Genomic DNA, 18,330 nt, shown 5'->3' with positions numbered 1-18,330 from the left:
TGTGCAGGTTCTGAGGGACAGGGTGGAGTCATCTGTGTCAATGATACTGTAGACTGTACAGAGGTGGACATAAATGATGCAGCAAGGTGAATACATCTGAAAGGAGGAGTTGACACCAAAATGAATGTTTTTGTGAATAAATCTGACCAAACTTTGAATAAGCATGGTGTTTTAGTATTCATGTGTGCAAGTTGAACAGTATGACAGTTTCAGTTTCAAGGAGGCGTCAAAGCATGCAGACTGTTCCATGCACATTACATCAAATTTACTTCAGTTCAAAGAAAGAAAGTAGAAAAAAACAACAGTCAGATACATGACCTACGCAAAAGCCCAATGCACTTGTCAGGCCTAAAGAGCCTACGCTTCGTTTGTTAAAAAAAAACAATCACCTTTGACTGCTAAGCAGTTCTCAAACAGCAGATAATTCACTACCATGCCACCGGCATGAAAGCCATACCCAAACAACAGCTAAATATCTCCTTTTTGTGAAAGTTTTTACGTTGTTTTGCAATTATCTTGGTAGCTTTAGTTTCACCAGGGTTCCTCTGACTCTTTTTGGAACGCTGCACATCACCCAGGAATGTGGCTTTTCAAAAGATTTTACTGGTTGATGGGAGCATGTCGACAACTCATTTATAGTTATGCAGGCAAGCAAAATGGCGACGACTTGTCCCAGCCAAGTATCAGCAAAACTAAATGCAATGACACAGGTTTTAATCACTGCTCAATGAATGAATGAAGATGAAAATAAAATGCAGTCTGACGATTATTTGAAAGAGGAAGGTGAGGAATACCAGCCTACTCTTTACCCAGAGCAGAATAGAGTTTGACCTTGCTAGCAGACAGCATTTAGTGGTTTGAGAACAGAACACATTGTGTGCGACAGTCAGGCCTGCAAGATGTAGCAGGGGAGGTATCATATCAGACTTCAGTGTGCAGAGCAAATCAGGTCACTAGAGGGGAGGGGAAGGGCAGTGGGGTGGGCATGGTGGTGTGACGTGGGCAGATTTTGATCCAGACATCCCCTTTCCTAGAGATGGTGTGTATACATAGAGGTGTATTTGTTTTTAGTGTATGTGCAACGTTTAGTATTTGAAAAATTCTTGTTGGCCACATATTCATATCATCACATTTTTTTTCTGTATTGTCTTATCAGTTTCCCTTTCAGAAAATAAAAACTTTTTCTTGTATCAGTTAAGAAATTAATCCATTTGCTTTTCATTTTCTACACCTATCCTTTTTGTGTGAAAATTTCATGGCAAAAAGGAATGAGTTATTTACCAAATACCAAGCCAGGATAAGAGTTAACATAAGATGAAAAAAAAAAGAAGAAAATACATTGAAATGTAATATAAATGAAAGATACATAGAATGCAAATGACTGAAAAAATTTGGCCGCACAAACACGTGCAAGCATACATAATCTAATGCACACACAGATACATACTTGCATGCTACTATTTGCAGTCTCACAGATATATATATATATATGTTTTGTCAATCCCATAAACAAGGCACATGCATACATTTGGGCAGCTACACTCACTCCCAAAAATGATCTCCCACAATCCACATACACACAACCCCTTACACACAGATACATACTGCGCATGAAACACCTCCCACTCCACCAACTTAGGCAAATGTATATATATGCAGACACACATACACATGAAGGCATCATGAATCACACTAACAATGCACATGCTTAAATTTGTGCAGTCACTCTCAACTCGCTTCCACAATCAACACACATCCAGTCACTAGCTTCCACAACACACTCACCAGCTCCCACATACCAGCTCATGCACCAAGTGTACACATGCAGGCACACACACTGGATACTATGACATACACATTTTTAGTTTTAGAACACATGCTGGCTAAATAACATATTCAACCTGTATCTGTTGTCTTCTTTCCTTCTGCTTTGCCAGATAAATTTCTCTGCAGTGCCGCCATTTCACATCCTTATTACATTAGCTGTTCATCTTACCAAGCACAACTGGTATTGCCAACCACAACTGATACCCATCTCGCCTACTGCAGTCAGGGTAGCCAGTTCCACTTGGCTTCTTTAAGGAAAGTTTTCCTTTGGGCATCTCCCCAAAGTGACTAGGGTGGGTTGTAACTGCATGCACATTTTACAAAGCTGAATAAGGAATCCCATTCTAAAACTCTTCACTTACAGTTAGCACTAGCAACTACAATCAGTCTCTGGCAACAAAGTACAATTACTTGTATTTGTATTTCTTTTTATCACAACAGATTTCTCTGTGAGAAATTCAGGCTGCTCTCCCCAGGGAGAGCACGTCACTACACTGCAGCGCCACCCTTTTTTTGACTCGCTTGTGTAAACAAAATGAGTGTTTTAACCCGGTGTTTGGTTGTGTGTGTGTGTGTGTGTGTGGTTAACCTTAACATTGCCATTTTCTCTGCAAATACTTTGTCAGTTGACACCAAATTTGGCATAAAAATAGGAAAAATTCAGTTCTTTCCAGTCATCTTGTTTAAAACAATATTGCATCTATGGGATGGGCACAAAAAATTTTTTAAAAAGCAGCCAAATTATATGCAAACTGAATTTAATGTTATATTCATTTTTTTTTTATTCTCTCAACTTGGCACTTTGATCTGATATTCTGACACAACATGAGCAGTCATTTTTTGTTCAAACAGGAACTTCCTATCCTTTTCACTTATACGTTTCGAAGTACTTGCACTTGGCTCTACATGTTATTAGCTTAACAAAATTTGACAAAAAACAAGAACGCCAGAGAATCGACAGACAGAAAATACGAAAAAACTTAGCCGTATGGAGAGCACAGGACAGGAGTCATAATGGCTGCCGGAAAAAGAGGGCGTTAGCCAGCGGGACAAAGGGGAGGTTACCTACTTCCGGGAGGTTATCGGCCGTAGTTTCATTTTCTCCGCATAGGCGGATAGTAGTTTGCACAGGCAGGAATGTCAGACCCCTGCCGGAGTCTGCACTAGTTGGGTCACGGTTAAGTATGTGTAATTAAATACTCAATTTTCATATCAACTTTAAAACTAGAATGAACATAAAAGAGAAATTGAATCAACCGAGTCAACTGGGTGTAACTAAACTTGAACATCTATCTAGATCCAGAGAAAATGGCTAAATGTTGCAGTGTGTTTGCGGGGAAAGCCACGTCTCCTTTACCGCAGACTTAAAAGGAATTTTTAATTGCCCTTAAAGATTTTTTGAATGCCCAAGATACACCAGAATAATATGATCAAAACAGCATTCTCACTGCGAATACCGCAATTTATCGCCCTTTAAAAAAGCATGTTTAAATGTTATATTTTTTAACGTCAGGTAAGAGCCACGATACTGTAATGGGTAAGACAGTTTCTTCTCACCCAAACATGTGGGGTTTGAATCTGCCGTTAGGACTTTTTTTTTTTTTTCTCCTGCATGCTATATTATTTGATTTTATCGAAGTGGATTTTTCTACAGAATTTTGCCAGGAACAACCCTTTTGTTGCAGTGGATCTTTTTATGTTCGCTGAGTGCATGCTGCACACGGGACCTCGGTTTATCGTCTCATCCGAATGACTAGCGTCCAGACCACCACTCAAGGTGTAGTGGAGGGGGAGAAAATACTGGTGGCTGAGCCGTGATTCAAACCAGCACGCTCAGATTCTCTCGCTTCCTATGCGGATGTGTTACCTCTAGGCCATCATGCCTGGGATGCAATAGTTTCTATTCGCTAGCAAAAGGTGGACAAATAGGAAGACTACATTTATCTCCGAGTTGCCACAAAATTTTAGGCAAGAGGAGCAGACCAATGGACCAGGTTTTTATCAGTTTAACAGGGTACAGTATATGACACCAAATACTGTATACTGTCTTTTGCATTCCATACATTTGGAATTCATTTGTCACCTCTGTGAGAGTATTTCACATTCAAACATCACAATGCTAGCACAAGTGCTTGCAATCTCAAAACAAACATCCATCCCATTCACTTCCAAACCAGACAAAACCAATGAAGTTAGAGTCCCAGTTTTATTTCTGCAGAATGGACATCATGAACAGTCTAATTTTTTTTCTGCTACTGCATCACTGGGCCTTTGCAGCCAGTCTCCTGTCGCGCTCCTCTGCAATGGTGAGGCGCACACCTTTGCCCTTGGGCAGCGAGATCCACTGCTTTGACCCCTTGCCAATGATGAACACGTAGGACAAACTGCAACATTCAATATGACATTGTAATGAAATATGACAGATGACTAGTCCCAATCTCAAAAGGCTGAGATGGCTTTAGTTTCAGATCCTTTGAAAAAAGGCAGAATACCAAAATTTATACAATCATTAATCTCTACTGTGTTACTGAGATGCACAACAGATGTATTAACGAACTTTCTTTCACACACTTCAATAATAAATGAATATATAAGAACACATTTTAAATATGCAGACGGGAGAGTATCTGTTTCCTTACTAAATGTCTACGTACACAAGACAACCAAACCAGTCCTTGAGTGGAAACCTACTGACGTCAGAAACTCAGTCCAAGGAAGGAAGCTCTCAGCGAGATTTTATATCCCTCAAGCATTTATAACACCATCATTGTTTCTGACTTCAGAGATAAAATTTAGTTTAAGTATGTCTGAAAATCTAAAACAAACCCATGCACTTACATACCTTTGAATCTAATGTGAAAAGCATTAGCATGACTTTCATGCATGACTTTACACCCAGTCCAATACTAAAATCCACAATGTTTTTCACTCTAGCATTCAGCATTCCCCAGCTGGGTGAGAGAACAAGAGGATACAAATTTTCCTGAAGAGCTCATGACGCCTCCATATCAATCAGAGAATACTGACCGTGTGGCAAATGTGTGTCCCAGGGAGTCCTTGATGTGCACAATGTCAAAGCTGCCAGGGTGCCTCTCACGGTGGGTGATGGTGCCCACACGCCCCAAGTTGTGACCGCCTGTCACCATCACCAAGTTGCCTGGAACAGACACATCATACATCAATTTTAGCACACCCGAGGCTCAATTTCACTTTCATTCAATTCCAGTGGAACTGTACACGCACTGCTGCTGTTCTGAAGGATTCTGATTTGCCAATTTCAGCACACAAGCTCCTGCTTATTGGGGGTGGAGATCTATAAAGATTGTCAGAAACTCAGTCCAAGGAAGGAAGCTCTCAGTGCGATTTTACATCTCTCAAGCATATATAACACCATCACCATTTCTGACTGGATGTACAACCAAACAAGCAAGTTCTTGATCAATCTAAACCAATTTTCTTTCACTTTCAGCAACCCAGATCATTTCCACGGCACTGTCATTCTTCAATGTGACATAGCACTATAGAAAAAGAAATTCCACACAGCTTTACACAATAACGTTAAACTCTGTCAATGAAATGTATCTGAAAATAAAGTCTTGCATAATTCCCAAAACTTATTCAAAAAGGCAAGTTTCTTTTTTCTTCACACGCTCAGGCAAATAACCCTAGCACCCAACACACACACACGCATAAAGATCATCAAGCCCCAGCAATATTTTTTATGATCCTACAAGGGAGTTGGGGACAATACATTAACAGCAAGAAACCTGGAAAATGTCAGAAACTGTCCAAGGAATGAAGCTGTCAATGAGATTCTGTACCTCTCAAGTATAATAAAAACACAATTACTGTTTCTGATTCAGTTGTCGTAAGTGATTAGTTTGTACAATTTACCCAATATTACTAACACCTTGGTTGTGTGATACAAAAAATTCATCGCCCACTTAAAAAATTAGTTTCTATGCAACCAATTTAACCGTGCTGTCTTCAATAATCTGAGAATTTGACACTCTGCGGGCCAAACACCCTATTGATAGATTTTCCAACCTATGACTTGTCCACCCCGTAATAGTCTCCCCCATAATCCAGACGTTCATTCAGACACAGGACAGGCGCCTTGTTTGATCATATAATTATGGATTCCGAGAATGTAATATGATCATATTTAATAAGATCATATATCATCACATTTTACCAGATTAATTTCACAAATTAATCCAAGTTGTGTCAGAAACTCAGTCCAAGGAAGGAAGCTCTCAACAAGATTCTGTACCTTTCAAGCATAATAAAAACACCATCACTGTTTCTGATTCAGAAGTCACAAGCGATTAGTTTGTACCATTTAGCTAACATTACTAATACCTTGGTTGCGTGATACAAAAAAATTCATTGCTCACTAAGAAAATTAGTTTCTATGCAACCAATTTTGTTGTGCTGACTTCAATGGCTCGAAAGTTATCTTCCCAACCAAGTGGGGATTTTTCATGACCTTGCACACTAAGTTAAAATCCATCAAAATCAACTGTGAGCAGTCCCAATATCACAATGATCTTTGTATCAATCAGTATTCAACTTTTATTAATTCCACTGCATTTTCCCCCTGTACATAAACAAAATCATGATTAATGTAGGTGAAAGGTTACACAAAAAAAATCTGAGAATGTGACACTTTGAGGGGCAAATACACTATTGGTGTTTTCTTGTTGTTTTTTTCCATCTACCACAAGTCCATCCTGCAAGTCTCCCCCCAAGACCTCCTCCCCACCCCTATGATATTACTGCCATAGGACAGGCGACTTATGTGATCATATAATTATCGATTTAATATGATGATATTTAATACGATAATATATCATATTTTACCAAATTAATTTCACAAATTAATCCAAGTTGTGTCAGAAACTCAGTCCAAGGAAGGAAGCTCTCAACGAGATTCTATACCTCTCAAGCATAATTAAACACCATCATTGTTCCTGACACATGGAAAAACATCATCATCGCGATAGACAACTTTGTTGGCAATAACCACTCATTTGTTCAGCTGATCCTAAAAACATGCATTCACTATTCATCGTCAGAAACAAATTCATGCTATTATCCTATATAAGAGAACAAAATTCATGAGCACTGATGCAATTTTTCATCATGATCACTGCAACAAACATTTTCTTTGCAAAATCAAGATCTTCCTGAATAATGTACTAAACAGTTTTGCTAAGCCTTTTCTAAACTTTGTTTTGGGCAAATCACTTGTATTCCCAAAGCTTTTCAGCACTATAAAAAGTCTTGTTATTTTACTTAACTTCCCAAAACTTTTAGAATTCAATCAGAACCCTGAAATTATCTTTAGAGGTCATATTCTGTACTTGAGTTCAGTTCAGTTCATTTACTCAAGGAGGTGTCACTGTGTTCGGACAAATCTGTATACCCTACACAAAACGGCATAACCCAACATGCTGGACTTCGAGACAACATACAATGCTAAAAGGACAAATTTCAAGTGATGTCAGAAACTCAGTCCAAGGAAGGAAGCTCTCAACGAGATTCTATACCTCTCAAGCATAATTAAACACCATCATTGTTTCTGACACATGGAAAAACAACGTCATCGAGATAGACAACTTTGTTGGCAATAACCACTCATTTGTTCAGCTGATCCTAAACATGCATTCACTATTCATCGTCAGAAACAAATTCATGGGGAGTAAACTGGGGTCCTGAACTAAGTTAAAATTTCCATAAAATCACCTCTAAAATCATTTTTCAAACCCACTATTCTATTCTTACAGTTCTCCACAACAGAAGTCACAATCCATCACCTGCAATTGATCTGCTATTATCCTATATCAGAGAACAAAATTCATGAGCACTGATGCAATTGTTCATCATGATTACTGCGACAAACATTTTCTTTGCATAATCAAGATCTTCCTGAATAATGTACTAAACAGTTTTGCTAAGCCTTTTCTAAACTTTGTTTTGGGCAAATCACTTGTATTCCCAAAGCTTTTCAGCACTATAAGAAGTCTTGTTATTTTACTTAACTTCCCAAAACTTTTAGAATTCAATCAGAACCCTGAAATTATCTTTAGAGGTCATATTCTGTACTTGAGTTCAGTTCAGTTCATTTACTCAAGGAGGTGTCACTGTGTTTGGACAAATCCATATACACTACACAAAACAGCATAACCCAACATGCTGGACTTTGAGACAACATACAATGCTAAAAGGATAAATTTCAAGTGATGTCAGAAACTCAGTCCAAGGAAGGAAGCTCTCAACGAGATCATGCACCTCTCAAGCATAATCAAACACCATCATTGTTTCTGACTGTTGAAATACACTGCATCAAGTGTTTAGTAATTACATGACCAAAATGCACAAATGTGTACATCTCTATAACAAAAGGGGAAAAAAGGTTGAGAGAGGAGAAGGGGGAGCTTTCAAATATGCAACACACATAACAGTTACACAATGGGGAACAACAACAAAAATAATAATAGTGACCACCACCACACTGACTCACCAGAGTCAAACTTGATGAAGTCCTTCATCTTGCCAGTGGCAATATCCAGGACAATGGTGTCATTGACTTTCACCAGAGGGTCTGGGTAGCGGACAGTGCGACCATCATGTGTAATCAGGAATGGCACACCTTTGGGCCCCACCTGCACTTTCTGCACGCGGCACAGCTTGTACTGCAACAAAATGACCAAATGTGTTCAAATCTATCAAAAATATTCTGTTGGAAAAACCTTTTTCACAGAAATAACAAGCAAAGGATTCTAGCAGCAACACACACACACACATCGTTTATAACCATCCTCCCCTCCCCTCCCAAATTTTATCCATTATATCTTCACAATGAAAGTCAGGGACTGCTGAACATCACAAAGCGTCTTAGGTTCAACTCCAGGTTCAAATCTATCAATAACATAAAATGAGAGAAGATGAAAAATCAAATGTAAAATACCACTATTCTTACCTTGGCCTCCTCTGCTTTGATGCGGTGCACAATGAATCGCCCTTTAACATCATACAAGATGCGAAAGAACTCATTCGTTCTGTCAATGGTAATAACATCTGCAACACCACAATTCTTGTCAAGAACACAAAAACTGTGATCAGCATTATAGTTTTGTAATGTTAAGAGCAAAAAGAATACACAAATATGACAATAGTTACACCCTTTCAGAACAACCAAAAGAGTTTCGTCAGAGGACACAGCTGCACAAAAACCCTTGAAAGGACAGTATAAATCGTCAAGAAGCAGGCTACACATGCATGATGTAACAACAACACATACATGGTTGAACACACATTATCAACAAGTGACCATCAGGAAGAATTTAAGTTGGCTCCGTTTGCCCACGGGCTTCAAGATACAAAGCCAATGGCTTCGATAAGAACCACAAAGTGCAAACAAATGAACAACGTATGTACAGAATATGCCAAAAATCAACAATGAAAATGTTTGTGGATCTTGTTCACAAAGATACAGAATCCCACTGACCTAAGAATTTAAATGTTGTATCTTCATTCCATTTTACACTAAGTGAATAAAAAATCACATGTTTTGTGATCCACATATCAAATCAAGATCAATGGTTGAAACAATTCTACACGAGCAAAACCTGCAATCAAGAGAATTCAGTAGTAGTTTACTCTTTAGTCTAATCATTCTTGTATCTTCCATTTGTATTGCCAGAAGCCACTTACACTGCCGCTGGCGACCGTCTGGGAGAGCTGATATTGGCTCAGTATGACCACATATTTCACATCGTCAAGAAAACATGGCTTCGATGGGAGCCTTCTCTTTCATGAATATTGTTCCCTCATGACCACTGTCAACAGTTGCCAAACACCCCAAAACGTATATCCTCTTCATTCTCTATCTGCACTACTTATAAAGTCCAGATTCAACACTTTTAGCCATATGAAGATTGCAGTGTAAAAAAGAGAAGTTGTGTCGTTTTAACCAATATCTGATTATGATCACTGAATACTTAACTTGCGTATTTTATGACAGTACTCAAAATAGATCCTTACCAAAAAATATAAAAGCATACTTTCACACAGATAAAATTAGTGTTTTGTTGAAATCGAACCAGAAAAAAATATAGTGACAGAAAATACAATACTATTGTATAATCAATCTTGTATCTTCCATTTGGTAATGCCAAAAGCCACTTACACTGCCGCTGGCGACCGTCTGGGAGAATTGATATTGGCTCAGTATGACCACATATTTCACAAAGTCAAGAAAACATGGCTTCGATGGGAGCCTTCTCTTCCATGAATATTGTTCCCTCGTGACCACTGTCAACAGTTCCCAAACACCCCCAAAAGTATAACCTCTTCATTCTCTGTCTGCACTACAAATAAAGTCCAGATTAAACACCTTTAGCCATATGAAGATTGCAGTGTAGAAAAGAAAAAGTTGTCGTTTTAACCAATATCTGATTATGATCACTGAATACTTAACTTGCATATTTAATGATAGTACTCAAAATAGATCCTTACAAAAAAAAATATGAAAGCATATTTTCACACAGATAAAATTAGTGTTTTGTTGAAGTCCAACCAGAAAAAAATACAGTGACAGAAAATAGACTATTGAATAATTAATCTTGTATCTTCCATTTGGTAATGCCAAAAGCCACTTACACTGCCGCTGGCGACCGTCTGGAAGAGTTGATATTGGCTCAGTATGACCACATATTTCACTAAGTCAAGAAAACATGGCTTCGATGGGAGCCTTCTTTCATGAATATTGTTCCCTCATAACGACTGTCAACACTTGCCAAACACCCGAAAAAGTATAACCTCTTCATTCTCTCTCTGCACTACTAATTAAGTCCAGATTCAACACTTTTAGCCGCATGAAGATTGCAGTGTAAAAAAGAAAAGTTGTGTCGTTTTAACCAATATCTTATGATTACTGAATACTTAACTTGTGTACTTTATGACAGTACTCAAAATAGATCCTCAAAAAAATATGAAAGCATATTCTAACACAGACAAAATTAGTTTGTTTTGTTGAAATCCAACAAAAAAAAAAAAAAAAAATGCAGTGGGAGAAAATAGGAGTCTATTGTCTAATTAATTTTATATCTTCCAATTGGTAATGCCAGAGGCCACTTACACTGCTGCTAGCAATCGCGTGGGAGAGTTGATATTGGTTCACTATGACCACAGCTTTCACAAAACCCAAGAAAACATGGCTTTGAGAGCCTTCCCTGGTATATTTATACACTTGTGGCCACAACTGTTCCCAAAACCCTCCCCCACTTTAACAGATTTCTGTTCTTTCACTAGTCCTGCAGATTTAAACAGAGAGCTATCAGCCCTGCTGTTGCATTTGGGGTACAAGTGAAAATGAACCAAATTTCATGTTTTATTGACTGCAGATACTTTTGTTAAATCACAAAATCTAGGAACATATATAAAATACCTGCCAAGTTGAAAAGCATCATTTTAATAACAAAGGGATAACAAAAAAAATTTTTTTTTAACCAAATAGTTCACTATACCCATGAATCCGCAAGGGTAGGTCTTGTCAGTGCGGACTTTCCCATCCACTTTGATGAGGCGCTGCATCACAATCTTTTTGCACTCATCATAGGTCAGTGCATACTTCAGTCTGTTTCTGAGCAGGATTGCCATGGGAAGACATTCCCGGGACTTGTGAGGCCCAGAGCTGGGCTTGGGGGCCTGAAATAAATCAAAGATATTTTTGTCAAAGTAACTTCATTCAATCAAAATATTCATATACAGATAGAATGCCTCATGTGTAAGTATATGAAAATAAATCAGACAATTCTGTTACCTTTAATGACTAAACCCAGAAAGTATTGCACATAGTGACACCCTTTGCATTGTCAAGGATATAGCCTTTTAGTATGTGTTCAGTATACCCTGAATCTGATGATAGTGCAAAGGCCACGTCAAGGTTATCAACAATACAAAAACAAAATACTGCATAAAACCCCATAAAACAACATCATACAAACAATCTCTGAGCAACTGCACCCAAAGAATTATCTTCTGCAAGGGGTGAAAGAAAAATCATGTACATGTATGTATCTACAAATGTAATGGGAAAATGACCAACTACTTGTTTTTCTTTGTTTCTATTATTCACGAGGAGTTATCATACATGCACAATCAGATATGTCCATATTTTCAGAACAGTTAAGTGAATCACTTATTTTCAACCTGGCGAAATAAAGCCTTTTATTACTTACAAAATTGCCACCCAATTTGTCCAGCATCCATGATTTTGGTGCGGCTACGCGCTTCACTGACTTTCTTCGTCCACGGTAACCCTGAAATAGTAAAATTCATTTTCAGCATTAAACACGGACGCCAAGTCTCACATATTTCTTCAAAAACAGATTGTCAAACTCCACATCACAACACAATAAAAATGTACATTTTTAAAGTGCAAAACTTAAAAGCAATCACATCCTTGCCCCTCACCGTAACACATCACCATACACAAACAGGCACTCATTTGTATGTATCATGCTAAGACAAGTGAAGCTGAAGTAGGCGCAGCTTTAAATTCTTTACTAAAGTTGAAAAAACACTGGCTTTTCTGATCGATAGAGGCGGGGAGCTCCAAATTGTGGGGGCAAAGACAGAAAGATTCTTTGCCAAAAGCTGAAGGAGAACTGAGGAAATGTCAGCAGAGGTGTCATGAGCGCAGCGACCTAGAAAGATGGAAAAGATGGAGATTAGACAGATATGGTGGCATACTGTTGTGACAGAGACACTGAAAACAGAGATATGCTACTTCGTATTGAATTTTTGCTTTAACATGAAGCCTGTGAAGCCTTGTAAGTAGTGATTTTGCACTTTCATAAACCTCTGTATGTGCTGAAATTTATTCAGTCTGTTACCTGGGAGATCAGCCAGAAGAGAGTTGCAGAAGGCTAATCTAAATAGTATGAAAGAAACAGCAAGTTTGCTGGCAGCAGCAGTGGAGAGGTGAGAGTGAATTTTACCTAGCATACGACCTACCGTAGCTGACAGAACACAGTGTGGCAGGTTTTGACATTTGCATCTAGGGTTTCATCCATGTTGGTGCCATTAACATTTACTGCGATGGTCACTTCTGTATTTCAACTTTTTACAGGCCAGTGGTCATGGTTAGATCCATATTTCAACTTGAAACTTTGATGGCATCTGATGATCAACTTTCTCATCCATAATTCGTTTGCAAACTTCACTACACAGAAAAGGAAAAATCAAGTTTGACACATAGAAAGATTCTTTGCCAAAAGCTGAAGGAGAACTGAGGAAATGTCAGCAGAGGTGTTGGTGGTTTGACACACCAATCTGGTCATTTCCACTGACTGCAATCACACATGTACCACAAATAAATGATTCAAAGCACTGAGCAATGATGAATGAATGTGAGGTCTAAGTGAGAGAAATAGAAAAATCATGCTAACACCAAAGCAACTGTCATAACAGAAAAGATCAACGTTGAGTGATAGCAAGCCCAGCAGCATTGAAAAATACCAAAAACATTCATACCATGACAATACTGGACAAAACGCTCTCTGTCTAAATCATGAAACCTCGCTGAAAGTTTGTGCTCGTTTTCAGTGCTCGAACTCAGAACAAATTAACCACGATCTCTACACATACATAGATACAACCTCGTGGAATTTTATGTTCATGCTGCTAAATACGCAAAATCAATTCCCTAAAATCTAACTGCCAATCAAATCCAGACATTTATTCAAAATGCTAAGAACGGTTTTTGTCGCAAAAAATACTGAGAAAACAAATAGATTCACTCAGATATTATTCACACATCATTTCGGCTCCACTCACCATCTTGGCGTCAAACCGGAAAGAGGAAGTGAATGACTGTGTTGTGTCGACCCACAATTCCTTTCGCAAGAGGAAGTAACTCACTTCTGAAACTGCAATGTCTGCGAATCGAAAGCGGTCATGGGTTATATAAATGATAATAAATAGACAGATGAATAAATGTTGTTGTTTTTTTAATCTCAGCTTTTGTAAAATTTCCAACTCGAGGAACAATGCTGCAACATTTATAATGAAACTTATCAACACACACACACACGCACACACGGAGAGTGTCAGTATCGTGTCACTGAGCTGAATGAGCTCGATGATCAGTAGGCCTATCAGTATCAGTTGCTCAAGGAGGTGTCACTGCATTCGGACATATCCATATACGCTGCACCATATCTCAGTGCTAAGCAGATGTCTGACCAGCAGCGTAACCCAACGTGCTTAGTCAGACCTTGCCGGAGAAGAGGAAGAAGAAGGGGGGGGGGGGGGGGGGGGGGGGGGGGGGAATGAAAGAAAAAAGAAAAAAAAATATATATATATAAGACAAATAAAAGAAAAGGATAGATAAAAAATGAAAATGATAATAGAATGAATAAATACATAAAGAATAAATTAATAGATAAGAAAAACTCAAAATACTTTTTTTTTTAAAGGTAATAATAACGACTGATAAATAAACAAAACTGAATCAAATCAGTAAAAAAGACAATAATTATGATAAATAAACAAATAAGAAAGTCAATGTAACACACACACACACACACACACACACACACACACACACACACACACACACACACACACACATCAGTCAGTGAAAAAAAACAAAAACAAAAAAAAACGGCCAAAAAGCCGCAGTTCCACAGACACGAAAGCACAGACGGACGCCGCGGACAAAAGAACGCCCACATGCACACAAAAGCACACGAGCCCCAACACACACCGCGCACGCACACGCGCGCGCGCGCGCACACACACACACACACACACACACACACACACACACACACACACACACACCGCTGACACACACACACACACACACACACACACACACACACACACACACACACACACACACACACACACATGAGCGTGTGGATCGTTGTGCGAAAAAAAAAGGCGCAATGAACATTTACAATGCCATAGAAATTCGTATTCCATATTCATGACAAGAAGGTTATTCTCTGCTGGAGAAAACTTCCTGGAACCATGTCAATAAACTAAAACAGGAGTCTGATTCTGACAGAGAAAATACTGACAATAGCACGCGAAAAATTGATCGCATGTTTTCTTTTAAAACAAAAGGACATCACAGTAGCAGAACTTGAGGCTCACCAGTCTAAAAAAACAGACTACGACTGGATGCCATAGAAACAAAATATACTTCAAATGTGACTTGCGTTTGCGGCAATGAAATTTGACCCCCCATGCATATCATCTATGAATGTGAACAGTTAAAACCATATTTACCTACGTTATTTACAAAATCTGCAGTTCCATCTGCTTCCATTAGAAATGTCTTATATAATAATCAACATGTGTTTGAAATAGTTCAGACCCACGGTTTAATTTGGAGCCAAATTGACTCTTTGTTGTGATTCTACTGGTTGACTAGTAGTTTATTTTATTTCGTTTATATTCTTCTTCCTTTTTTATGCGAATTGAGGAGAGAGGAACAGGGAAAGATGATTTAAGGCATGGCTCGGGTGGGGGAGATTACGGATTTTCGTCTAAAATCACAAATGTGGACAGACGTTTCGCAAAAGAACGAACGAACACACACACACGCACGCACGCGCGCGCGCGCGCGCACGCACACACACACACACACACACACACCATTTCCCAAATCACCCTGCACCTGCCCCACCCACCCCCTTCCCCACACCCCACAGCCCCCGCACTGCATCCCCACCTCCACACGCTCACTCCACGGCTACGTATCGTAGCTTCCATGGCACACACGCACATTCCAATAAATATTCCGTTGCCCCCCGGGCGGCACAATACAGACATGCATACCCCCCCCCCCCCCCCTCCTAACACCCCCTCCCATGCTCGCACGTGCAAAAAGCTCTCCTCTCGAACACATGTGTACACACACACGCACCTACTGCACACACACGCGCGCGCGCGCGCACACACACACTGGCACACACATACGCACACACACGCACGCATGCACGCGCGCGCACACACACACACACACACACACACTGGCACTCACACACTGACACACACACACGTCAGTGCTGCCACTGGTTGGTCGCAAGAGGGGTGGGAAAAGATCTCTGATGCCAGGAACGTGGCGTTTAGCGTGTTGCACGGTCTACTGTATTTGGAAAAGCCTATAGAGACTGTTCGGTTTTGAAGAAATTTGCGCAATGCTGCTTTGGAAATGATGCCAATATTCGTTTAAGTTGCAAAGCATCGCGCTCTACCCTTCATCCTCTTGTACTGAGACTTACGGCCGCTCACTCTCTCTACCTTTCTTTCTTTGAGGCGATCGATGGTGTGATGACCTTGTACCTGTTCTTTTTGGTATTCTTTGATTTTTCTGAGGATTTCCGATTTCCATTGATGTAGACCGCTCGTTGTTGTTGCGTTACCAGCAAGCCTGTCAGCTCTCTCATTTCCCTTAACACCTGCAAGTCCCGGGCAGTATGACCATGTAAGCTTTTGAATCTGAAGGTTGCGCATTGTTTCATGTCACTCTGGGCTTCCCATTCCACTTTCATTTTTTTGTATGAGGTTCACTGAGTCCGTTAGAATCATGGCATGTCGGTTTCCAGGCAAATGAATACATGATAGCCACTGGAGAGCATGTGTCACAGCTTCAACTTCCACCGTTAAGGCTGGAGGTTGTGACTTTGCAGGCAGGATTCCTTTCCCTAATTGTTTTTCTATTTTGTTTCGCTGTGAATCTCCAACCGAACTGGTGTTTGGTGACTGAGTGATGATGTCCTCTTCTTTACTGTTTTCCTCTATGAGTAGCTTCACTTCTGCATCTGTTTTGCCTTCTGGTCAATGTCTTCCTAGAGTGGATGAAATGGCTGTGTTGAAAAGATGATTGAGGTTTTAAGGGTTTTCCTCCCATTCTTTTGTTTCTTTCAGGGGGTCTTATAGTCGGCATATAAGCTGGATTGTGTCTTCTGCTTGTCCCATCCATAATCTTTCCCGTCAGTCCTAGACTGAACTCTTTCTAATTTTAGGAAGCTACTTTGAGACAGCGTTGTTAGCCCAAGTCCGTGGTCGATCACACTGAGAACGAGTGATTGATACAGCTGGAAGAGGTGGCATTGTTCGATGCCTTTGGCTGCCGTTGCCTTTGAGACTGAAAGACCCTTTTTGCATTTGAGAACAGTACTTTCCGTATATTTTCTGAAGGTCAGCATCCTGTCGAACTATATTCCTAGGTAGCGTAGACATTCGGTTTTCTCGATCTGAATTCCGTCGAATGACACAGCTGGTGGTGATTCTTTGAAGGTCAGCATCCTGTCAAACTACTATTCCTAGGTAGAACAGGCATTCGAGTTTCTCGATCTGAATTCTGTCGAATGACACAGTTGGTGGTGGTTTGCTCGCAGTCTTGTTGTTGAGAGTGCACGGCAACGTTTGTGCTTTCACTGGATTGATGAAAGATCTTGTGTCCTTGCACCATTGGGCGATATTGTTCAGTTGTTGTTTCTGGACGGCTGCAGTTCTTTCTTGAGCATCTTTTGAAGTTTTGAAGACCAGGCCATCACCCGGAAGAGTAAGCACCCGAGCTAATCCATTGTTGTTTAAATCTCCAAGGCCTTTCGTGTAGACGTTGTAGAGAACAGGAGAGAGTGGAGACCCTTCTGGCAGTCCCATGGAAAGTTTAGGAGGTGCAGACATCTAATCTCCGAAGCGTAGAACGACGGTTCTTTCCTGAAGCACTGCTGCTGTCCATCTGGTCAGTGTCAAACCTACTCCATACCTTAGTAGCAGCTCCATGAGGTGTGCAAACTGGACTTTATTGTAAACATCTTCAAGGTGCGTGACTGTGCGTGTGTGTGTGTGTGTGTGTGTGTGTGTGTGTGTGTGTGAGAGAGAGAGAGAAAGAAAGAGACTGACGGAGAGTATATATATATGTGTGTGTGTGTGTGTGTGTGTGTGTGTGTGTGTCACTGCAGTGTGTGTGTGTGCATCAGTGTGTGTCGTGTGTGTGTGTGTGTGTGTGTGTGTGTGTGTGTGTGTGTGTGTGTGTGTGCGGCACTAATTATGATGTGTGTGCATGCCGGTGATGTCCGATGCAATGTGTGCCGTGAGCACGCGGTTGGCGCGCGCATGTATGTGTCAAGCTGCTGTTGGGTAGACTGTTAGTTTCAGTGAGCTGACTTACATCACTGACGACCGGCAGCTGGAAATGAAGGATCGAGTCAACAGGGCGCCCGGCCATAATATGTTATAATAACGATATGCCAGATTGCTCTGGGAGGTCATTCAATTCCTGCTCAGTCCACCATGCAGTGGCCTTTGGGAAGAGGAGTTGGAACAAGGCGGTACACACAATGTAGTATGTTCCAGCGGTGATTGAATTTTAGGTCTTCCAATGAAGTGAATCATCTTGCATGCGGTCGTGGGTGTTAGATCAATTGTTCAAAGGTTAAAGGTCCCATTGCTTTTTACGGCCAAGGGGCA

General features: G+C 40.2%; 1 protein-coding gene and 1 non-coding gene across 2 annotated transcripts; both read right to left on the bottom strand.

Annotated features, from left to right (window-relative positions):
* Nucleotides 1–4,019: 4,019 nt before the first annotated feature.
* LOC143282954 (small ribosomal subunit protein eS4-like) lies at nt 4,020–13,747 on the bottom strand. Its single transcript, XM_076588873.1, has 7 exons — nt 13,675–13,747; nt 12,075–12,155; nt 11,361–11,541; nt 8,813–8,910; nt 8,354–8,525; nt 4,855–4,984; nt 4,020–4,211 (listed from the first exon to the last, which is right to left on the bottom strand). The coding sequence occupies exons 1-7, from the start codon at nt 13,675–13,677 to the stop codon at nt 4,088–4,090; spliced, it is 789 nt and encodes a 262-aa protein (XP_076444988.1). The 5' UTR covers nt 13,678–13,747; the 3' UTR covers nt 4,020–4,087.
* LOC143283575 (small nucleolar RNA SNORA16B/SNORA16A family) lies at nt 10,456–10,589 on the bottom strand. Its single transcript, XR_013055418.1, has one exon. It is a non-coding gene; the product is annotated as a small nucleolar RNA SNORA16B/SNORA16A family (small nucleolar RNA).
* Nucleotides 13,748–18,330: the final 4,583 nt, after the last annotated feature.

Source organism: Babylonia areolata, chromosome 6 (assembly GCF_041734735.1).
Source record: "Babylonia areolata isolate BAREFJ2019XMU chromosome 6, ASM4173473v1, whole genome shotgun sequence".
Taxonomy (NCBI): domain Eukaryota; kingdom Metazoa; phylum Mollusca; class Gastropoda; order Neogastropoda; family Buccinidae; genus Babylonia; species Babylonia areolata.
This window is presented reverse-complemented; position numbering and strand designations above follow the sequence as displayed.

Coding starts and splice junctions, on each gene's coding strand:
- LOC143282954 (XM_076588873.1), bottom strand. Junction 8,526..8,812: donor TCAAAGCAGAGGAGGCCAAG/GTAAGAATAGTG, acceptor ATTTTGTTGCAG/TACAAGCTGTGCCGCGTGCA. Junction 4,212..4,854: donor GGACACACATTTGCCACACG/GTCAGTATTCTC, acceptor TGAATGTTGCAG/TTTGTCCTACGTGTTCATCA.